A 10,308-nucleotide genomic window follows, 5' to 3' on the forward strand; every position below is an offset into this window, starting at 1 on the left:
GGGAGTGGCTGGTGGGTTTGAACCGCCAGCCTTCTGGTTAGCAGTCAAGTGCCTTAGGCACTAAGCTACCGCACCTCATAAATAAGTCTTGGCAATCTACTTCTGAAAAATCAGTCATTGAATATGCTATGGAGCACAGTTCTACACTGACATACATGGGGTCAATATGAGTTAGATTCAACTTGATGGTACTGGTACCTTGTCTTGAGACATAGATTCCGGGCCACCAGTACCAAGTGGGTAACTGTTCCATTTGTGGGATTCTCAGTCTACCTGAGAGTCCTTGGGTAATACAATGGTTAAAGAGCTTAGCTATGAACCAAAAGGCACTCAAACCATCCAGACACCTGGGAAGAAAAGTCTGGCAATCTACTTCTGAAAAATCAGCCATAGAAATACCCACGGGCACTGTTCTACTTTGACACACATGGGGTCACCATGAGTCAGAGTTGACTCAATGGCAACTGATTTTTGCTGATCCATGATCCACCTCCGCATATGGGACAAATATAGACTTAGCCAAGGAAAGGGTAGAGAACTATCTTGACCAACTGTATTACATGAAAGACATTTTTCCTATATGCATTTTAGTAAGTAACACTTTTTTGAAATTTCAAAAAAGCAGTTGAAAGAAATCTTTACTATTTTTTCTAGGTAAAATCTATTATTTATTCCATGATAAAAAAAAAAAAAAGTGGAATGCAAAAGAAAATCATTGAAAATCAGAAATGTGTCGTATGTCAACGAAGAGTTAATGTGCAATTTGGCGAAAAATAACCATAACTTTTAAACCAAAGGCACATCAATATCAACATTGCTTATTTAAAGCTCTTGCCTTACTTCCTTGAAATTCAAAGGAGTTTTACACCATGAAAATGCAGAGCAAATTGAAGTGGTCTTTAAGGTAAAACAATTTTGCAGAACTCCTGATAACTTTGAGTTTATGATTCAATAGTATTGAATAATAAACATTTTGCAACTTAACTAATTACTAAAAAAAATCCATACTCACTGCCATTGAGTTGATTCCGACTCATAGCAACCCCATTAGGTTTCTGAGGCAATAAATCTTTTTGGAAGGAGATTGACCAATCTCCCTTCCACAGAGCAGCTAGTGGATTTGAACCACCAACCTTCTGATTTGCAGTCAAATACCTTAGGCACTGCACCACCAGAGGTCCTTATTGTTGTTGTTATTATCCTGCCTTTCAGTAGGGCTCTGACTCATGGTGATCCCAGGCATAATGGAATAAAACACTATCCAGTTCTGGGCCACTTTCATGATCAGTTGCCGACAGAAGCATTGTGATTTATAGGGTTTTCATTGGATTTTCAGAAGTAAATTGCCAAGACATTCTTCCCACTCTGTCTTAATCTGGTTTCTCCACTAAAACCTACTTAGCATCACAGCAACAAGCAAGCTTTCACTGACAGGTGGGTGGTGGCTTGTATATGAGGTGAATTAGCCAGGAATCACTAGGTCTCTTGCATGGAAGGCAAGAATTCTACCAATGAACCACCAATGCCTCAATCATGGGTAACTGCCTTTATTTATTTATTTATTTTTTAAAAAGCATAAATAGTTTTAAAAAAAAAAAAAAAAGAGTTCCCATAAACAGTAAAATAATCATAAAATATTGATACATATAACTCAGAATTTATTTCCAAATCAGATTAGATTAATTTTCTAGCTACACTTATGTTTCATAACAATCTAGACTAATTGGAATTTAGAGACAGAATAAATTTCAAAACCAAGCGCATAGTAACTAGCCCGTGTATAGTTAGGTATGTGATGGCAATATTTTCAAGTTCCTAAGCATAAGTTCTCGGAAGGAAGGTTGGGCAATCCTACTTCCGTAGTGATACTGCCTCGGAAACCCAAAGAGGGGTCGCTATGAGTCGGGGCCGACTCGACGGCACATAACAACAACAACAACAAGCATAAGTTATTGAATGTAAGCAAAACATTTTAAAAAGTCAATGAGGTATGAAATGGTTTGGTTATCTTCACTGACAAGTAATTAAAATTTATTATTAAGCAATACTAAAAATTCAATAGTAAAATGAGTTGATGTTCTCACTACTGTTGTTGTTGTTTTGGCCCTGACTCATAGTGACCCCTCCTTGGGTTTCCAAGGCAGTATCACTACAGAAGTAGGATTGCCTAACCTTCCTTCCGAGGAGTGGTTGGTGGGTTTGAACCGCCAGCCTTCTGGTTAGCAGTCAAGTGCCTTAGGCACTGTGCTACCAGAGCTCCTACTCTTACTACTACTTGAACATAACATTGTGTCTTGTGTTTTGAAGTCATTTTATATATAATTGTATAATAAGTATTTTATTTTTTGTTACAAATATAACTAACAGAGAAATGAATTATTTATTCAGATAGTAACCAAAGTTTTTCTCCTCCTGATCTTGCACTCCCCTCTTTGCTTTTCCTTCTTCCTTCTCCCCTCCCTTTTTCTCCTCCTGGTGAAAAGAGTTCTGAATGGATAGACTTGATTGGACTAGGCTTACTTCCTCTCTAAAATTCTGAATGTGAAGGATTCAAAGAGAATGAGAATCATTCCTTACTTTCAATTCCCAAGTAATGTCCCAAAGAATATCTAGCTTTCATCTTTTTTATTGCCTTATTAAGTTAAGGATAGGAATTTGTTTATATTTTTGACCATGCTCTTTCTAAGAACTCTAAATCTTATTCTTTTAGATGTGACATTATGGACTACCTATACTAAATTGTCTTATATGCAATTAAAAAGTAAGTTTTCATTCTAAATACTTGCTTTTGGCTATTAATATATAGGAAAATCATCGATTAGCTTGAGTAAAAGAAATTATATGACCAACTCCATCAAAAAATTGACACAGACCCCCAAGTAGTCAAAATTATCTTTCAGAAACTGAGTTTGCAAACTTGATCTCACAAACTGTCAAACTCAGGGATTATAAATTCCACTGAATTTGAAAAAATTCCAAGCTTATGGGTACTTCAAGGAAAAAAAATGCATGTTTTCCTGCTTTTTGCCAACTGAAGGAGGCAAAAGCAGCCAACAAAAATATGATTAGCACAATTTGCAGACTAACACTAACTTAGGGAGCTCTGGTGGCTAAGTTTGATTACTTAAGCTTCCTAACAAATTAATTTTACTTTTTTCTCTCTGAAGCCAGAATCACCTTAATATTGTTCTATTTATTTTTAATACTTACAAATACAAAACCAAAAACCAAATCCACTGCCATGAAGTCAATTCCAGCTCTTAGTGACCCTCACTGGGTTTCCAAGGCAGTAAATCTTTACAGAAGTAGATTGCCCTGTCTTCCTTCCGTGGAGTGGCTGGTGGATTTGAACCACCAACCTTCTGGTTAGCAGTCAAATGCCTTAGGTACTGCACCACCAGAGCTCCTTCAATACAAGGATCCATCTAAATCTTAGATTCTATGATTATATTAACATAACAGAGATTCATATCTGTGTCAAGCTTCTAAAATATTCTGTAGTGCCTGAAAGGAACATTTCTTTATTTAGATTTAATAACACATGGGCATTCTTTCCTGGTCCACCCATTTTCTCAGGCTGGAGCTAATAAAAATTTGTAAGATTCAGGAGTAATTTTTTTTTTTTTTTTTTTATAATTCATCAAAAGTTGTAAGTGTGCCTAAATTTTCCCAGACAACTTATGGTTGAGCTTTTCCTTTCTTTATCTCCTCTAAACCAGGTTTAGACTCATTGTTTCTACATCAACGTTATGTTGTTGTTATGTGCCATTGAGTCGGCCCCGACTCATAGTGACCCCTCCTTGGGTTGCTGAGGCAGTATCACTATGGAAGTAGATTGTCCAACCTTCCTTCTGAGGAGTGGCTGGTGGGTTTGAACCTCCAGCCTTGTGGTTAGCAGTCAAGTGCCTTAGGCACTATGCTACCAGAGTTCTTGTATCATTGTAGTAATATGTAGTAATATGTAAAATATTACAATACAGCCTATAAGCCTATAATTGGAGTCAAAACCCTTAGAAAGCAAGTTGATTTCACTAAATTTAAAAAAAAAAAAAACTGTGAAGTAGGAAAGATTTGAAAATTTAGCATTTCTCCAAAGGTCTTTCTTTATTGAACCATTTTAATCATCTTCATATAAATTTCACAATGTACCAAAAATATGCGCTGTTTTTCACAAGAGCAATTTGGTATTACATCTCTTTTGTGGACAATCAAATCTCCATGTGTTCAGCATGCTAATAATCACTAATACTTTACTAATAGCAACAAAAACAAAATTGAAAGAATGAGTTCTGTCCACATATAAACCATAAAACACTGAAATATTTTCTAATTAGTCTTCACCTGTAATTCTATTTTTTAATGAAGAATTTCCAGGTCTTATAAGTAAGAATCCAAAATTTCTAAACATGAAAAATATTCCATTTTCAAGAATAGGGATTTATGGCATAATAGTGATTGCCGTAAGTCATAGAATCATTTTACCTTTAGAAAGCAGATTTGTATACTTTCCCCACAATATTGTTTTTAACAATTCAGGGCTAAATGCATTTGCAATTTCATTTTTCATTACACTTTGAAATATGCAAATGTCACTTCTTCTAGTCTAGCGAGCTTAAATTCGCTACATGTGTTTACTAGCTCAGTGTGTTTATTTGCATGTGTTTTTCTTAGTTGCCATCATCATTAAGTCTTGCCAGAGCACTCCTTCTCTGCATGGGGCCTGTCTGCCTTTTTACTGGCTAGAATAACTTTGAATATTTCACACTAACTTTTTGCTTTTAGTCATCTCTGTGCAATCTAGGTCAGACAAGATAGTGAGCAATGATTATATCTGTCGCATGTTCAGCGGTCTCTCTATTATCTTTATAGATTGAGGTTAGGATGTGCAAGAGTGGTCAAATAAACATTTTGCAAAAATATTTAAAACATTTTCAGTATCTATTCCCAATGAAATGGTATCAGACCGATAGTTTCACATTCAACATAATATTCATAGTAGAAATTTAAGAAAATTAGCTATTATCATTATTATTTTGATTAATACTCAGATGTTACATGCTGCTGCATAAAACACAGTTCTATTAAATTTTACTGTCTCATAACATGGAAAGTTAAATTTTATTATAGGTGCCAGTGTGCAATAAAGAAGATTCATTCATATGAATCTTTACCAGCATATGATTATTTATTTTCCCATCCAACATGAATGGTGAGTAAAAATTCAACTTGCTGGGTAAAAGGGAAAACACATGAAGTTTATAAAACTTAAAATGGACACAGCTATGTTGTGTCCATTTATTTATTTAATAATTTAATATGAAATAAATAAAATCACAGGACAATAAATCTTGAAGAGATTATTACTTTCAATTCATTGTAAAGAATTTCCATGACATTATAATGGCATTCTATAAAAATGCAACAAGCATTATTAGATTATATAATATACTAATTTCTTTGCTTTATTGACAATCATGCTAAAAATATTTCCATCCACTGTCTCTCTAGCTTTTGCTCCTCTTGCTTGTCATTATCCAACTACACATTTTCAAAAAGATACAAAACTGACATATATTTTGAAATAAATAAACAAAGTTAGCAATTATATGATAATTTTTCTTTCTGTTCTCATACCTATGACAAGAATAATTTTTGGTCGAGGTCTAGTAGGATCAAAAACTTCATACTCCTCAATTAACTCCGCAGTCTCAGAGAGATCCGTGTCACTTTCTATGGAGAATTGATGGATTGGAGGGAGCCGATCATACCGCCGATAAGGAAAGTTTGAATTTTCAGGCATCACTGCAAAAGAGTAAGATAACTTGAAACAGAAAAAAAAAAGCATAAGAAATTATTTCTTGCACTTAAAAATTAGTAGAAGAAATTTAAAAACTAAATGAGTTTAATTTTTTTTTTCTTTAACTAGAAGAGGACTCGCTAGGGTTAGGTAGCTAACTTTTTCCTAAAGGGTCATAGAGTAAGTATTTTAGGCTTTGAAGGTCATCCATCTCTGTTGGTAGCATGGTCATCCATGGTAACATGAAAGCCATCCTAGACAATATATAAACACATGGGCATGCCTATATTCCAGAAAACTTTATTCACAAAAACAGGTCTGGGCCACACCTGGCCCTGGAACCCTGTGTCCAAAAGGGACATTTTCAAGTACTGTCTAGTCTTGCTCGGACAGGTTGTCAATGTTTATGCATCATTTATTTTATTTTTAAAACAAATACAGATGTGCACTCAATATAATCCAGGAACTGTAGTGTGGTAATCTACTGATAAGAAATGAAGGGCTTAAGTCAGAGTGACATTAGGTTAAATGGAAATGAATAGCTGGATGTTGAAGTCATGGTAAGAGTGGAGATATAACAAATGAAAGGCAGTGACAATTCAAAAGCAATTCCAAGTTTCAAGTCTAAAAGAATCAGGGACATATTGCATTTACTGCAGTATTTCTCTGCCCTTTCTTTTCTGCTCCAGAAATACACCCACTCCTCATTTATGAATGTAGTTAAGTTCCAAAGACAAGATCATTATGTGAAAATTGGCATTATACAAAAAGGGAAGATGACTACAGCATATCACAAAATGGAGGATGACTACATCATTACGTAACTGCCAAATTATATCATTATATACCCCAAACCACTGAGAATCATGGCCTAACAAAGTTGACATATAATGCTAACTATCACAGCCAGCATTAATCTAGGCTAGCACTTTGACATTCATTACTGCCAGATGTGCACTGTTAATGCACAAATAGTCAGATAGTAGATAGTTTACTATGGTTCATGAAGGCAAAATGTCATATAAATAAGAGAGTCAGTAAGTGAGGAGTAGGTGTAATGGGCTTCTCTCATTCCTGATTACCTCACAGACTCGTCCTCTACCTCAGAAACAACTGTTCCCTGTTCCCTCACAATCTCTTTCATCCTTCTCTGATTATTATCTATTCAGCTTTCTGTCTTCAGGTATTAGCATATATGTCACTTCCTCTGGGAAACTTTTCCTGAACTGCAGGCTTGACTGGATCCATCACCTTATGTATAAGTTCATAATATATGATATTTTCTACATACTCATTGTGCTTGTAAATGTATTTTTAATGCCTGACTTCACTGCTAGTCTGTAAGTTACATGAAGGCAGGTTCTAAGGAGGGTCTAGGTTTCTTCTTTTTGGTTGCTGCAGCCACAGTCTTAGAAGAGCGGTTAACACATGGTAGTAGTCAACAAGTGTTTATTACCCAGCTGACTTCGATTGTCTTCAGGAAAACAGGAAAAGTAGAAGGGAGTTTTGAAGTCAATATGGTATGTTTGGCTTTGAACAATGTTGAGTAAAATGAAAATGAAACCTCTTCCAGAGGAAGAAGAGCTCTATGGACATTTGGAGCTATGGGACTAGAACCCTTATTCTTAAATTATCATTTGTTCAATTATATGGCAGAAAAAAATAGATGCTTATCACACATTTGTAGTAAAGAACTTTAAAGAACTGTCAGGCCAATAATTTATCCTTGCTTTCATCATACTTTTAAGGAGCCCTGTTAGTACAGTGGTTACAGCATTTGACTGCTACCTGAAAGGTCAGTGATTGAACCCACCAGCTGCCCCATGGGAGAAAGCTGTGACAGTCTGCTTCTGTAAAGATTTTCAGCCTTAAAAACCTTATGGGGCAGTTCTATTCTGTCCTACAGGAAAACTAAGAGTCAGAATCAACTCAGCAATGGGTTTGCTTTTTGTTTTATCATATTTTTATGTATGAAAGTAATTTGCTTAGATGATAATGTTTTATTTCAGAGAATACTTTTTCATGATAACTTATGCATTAGCATAGCTATGTCAATATTTTTGGAAAAAAAATTGTAGGAGCCACTCCTTATTTCTGGAAATAATTATAATGTTTAAAATTGCTGGGCAGTTAGCAATTTTGTTGGATTCAATTACCTATTTCACAAATTGCAGCAAAAGTTACAAAATATAAATGAATAAAGCATTTCTCAAGATAGAATTTTATTGCTAAATGGCAAATGAGTTTAGAAACCACTTTTAATCTTTCAGCATAAGTTCCAGATAAGGGATAGTGTGAGACAACATTCTTATCACCACAGCACAAGGAAAGGTGTTATATTTGATGATTAATTAACAGATCTCTGGGTGGGAACTCTGGTAAACTATTAGGCGGTATACCAAAACCAAACCAATCTCATTGCCACTGAGTTGATTTTAACTCAAAGTGACCCAATTGGGTTTCCAAGGCTGTAAATCTTTACAGAAGCAGACTGTCTCCTCTTTCTTCAACAGAGCTGCTGGTGGGTTTGATTCATTGACCTTCTGGTTAGCAGCCAAATGCCTTAATCACTATCCCACCAGAGCTCCCTTAGTAGGTACAGACACCCTAAAATTGGAAAGCAATTTCAATTCAAATGAAAACTAAATCTCCACTTTCATTCTTTTTCTAGTTCATGCTGCACAATCAGGAGTTCCAAACTAGTCACCTGTGGACCCAATATAGCTTTATAGATATGTTTTGTTTGGTTTGGCATTTTTCAAAAATTTGAACTTGACTGCCTTTAGATGAACGTGTTCTCTAGTTCTGCTCTCTAGTCTGGCCATAGTTCCCACCATTTTTTTAATACATTTGTCCTGCCTGATTCCTATATACAATCAAGCCAAGGAACACTATAAAATAGAGGCATCAAGGTTTCATTTTATTGCTTAACAGTCACTTTGATACCCAGTCTGAGAGCAGCTTTTCAACTAATTGAATGTCATAAACTCTTAGATTTGCCTTCAAATGTGTGAAAATTTATTAAACTAAATACAGTAATACCTGAGGTTTGTGAGTGCTCTCATGCATGGAAAGCAATTCCTTATACTTATCCCACATAGGGCATGTATTTAACGTCGAGCCAGAGTCTAACACTGTGATGACACCCTGGGAAGTAAGTTAGCCATTTTGGGAAGGTGAATGAACTCTCTATGCCTACCAGAATATCACTTTGCTCACTGAAGCAGTAATTTACAACTTGCATGCTGCAGCAGTAACTGACTAAATGGTACTCTGATGACTCAAGAGAGTGCCTGCGGTTCTTAGAGGTGCGAGATCCAAGCTGTGTCTACACAGTTTGAACTGAAGGCCTAAACTTTAATTCTACACTTACTACTCTGTGTACCCTGAGCTGTTTCCAAAAAGGAAGAGTATCAATTTGGGATTTGAATCTGATATTGAAACAAAAACTGTACCTATGAGTAGACTGTATAGGAATAGTGAAAATCTCTTTAGTACTGTAATGGTTCTAGAGGTCAAATCCAAATGTTTGGTGCAAATTCAATTTTATAAGCATAAGAAGACATAACCTTAAACCTTAAGAGTTACCATAGAAGATAATGAGTTATATCAAGAGACAAAGTTTTACCCTTTTATCTATGTAAGATAGAGAGGGAGACCCTATGTAGTAATGAGATCAACTGTGGTCTAAGACTTAAAAAGATAACCTTATTACCTCATGGTCATAATGGATATTTTCTAATTGTTTCTCTGAGTTTTTTCATGTTACAACATTTGAGAATTTCTGAAATTAGTCCTAAGTGTCTCTAAGTTGATTCTCAGCAGCATTTGGGAATTTGGTGCTGGTGGTGAGAAGGCCATATCAATATCTGGCAAAACATTTGAGCATCACAACCTAAATCACCTAACATGGACCCTGCATAAACAGGCAAGGACTCTCCTCCTCTATGAAAATGTTTAGGGAAATATCATTTCTGCTTGTATTGCTTCAAAATTAACATATTACGACTTTTTTCCACAACAAAATAATAAATTGTGAGCTTTATTATTTTATTAAAATAAAATGTGATTCATGACCAGATAAGATAAAACTGAAACTAAGATTTGTTTCCAACTTATATTTTTTGTAAGGAGCTCTGGTGGTGCAGTGGTTAAAGCATTCAGCTACTAATCAAAAAGTTCAGTAGTTGGAACCTACCAGCCTCTCTGCAGAAGAAAACATGAGGCAGTCCGCTTCTATAAAGATTTACAGCTCTGGAAACCCTACTGGGCCTACATAGGGTCACTATGGGTCAGAATTGACTCCATAGCAGTAGGTTTTTAAAAAATATTTATTGTAAATAGGATTGTCTTCACTTCAAATTTTGTCAGTATAGCTGGGACTTTTCATGGTACAATTTTTGTGTGTGTGTGTGTGATTTGGGTGAAGATTTACAGAGCAAATTCACTTTCCATACAGCAGTTCACATATACTTTGTCTCATGTCATTGACCACAGTTTACCACAATGCA

At 35.4% G+C, this 10,308-nt stretch overlaps 1 protein-coding gene across 1 annotated transcript in view; it reads right to left on the reverse strand.

Annotated features, from left to right (window-relative positions):
• Nucleotides 1-10,308, reverse strand: part of AK5 (adenylate kinase 5) — a 483,936-nt gene that overhangs the window by 462,655 nt on the left and 10,973 nt on the right. The window contains exon 3 of the mRNA XM_007946496.2: nucleotides 5,635-5,802. Coding sequence (XP_007944687.1) covers nucleotides 5,635-5,802 — 168 coding nt within the window. The remainder of the gene's footprint in view (nucleotides 1-5,634; nucleotides 5,803-10,308) is intronic.

The sequence above is a fragment of the Orycteropus afer genome, unplaced genomic scaffold (assembly GCF_000298275.1).
Source record: "Orycteropus afer afer isolate SDZICR_OR568_19922 unplaced genomic scaffold, OryAfe1.0 scaffold00164, whole genome shotgun sequence".
NCBI lineage: Eukaryota > Metazoa > Chordata > Mammalia > Tubulidentata > Orycteropodidae > Orycteropus > Orycteropus afer.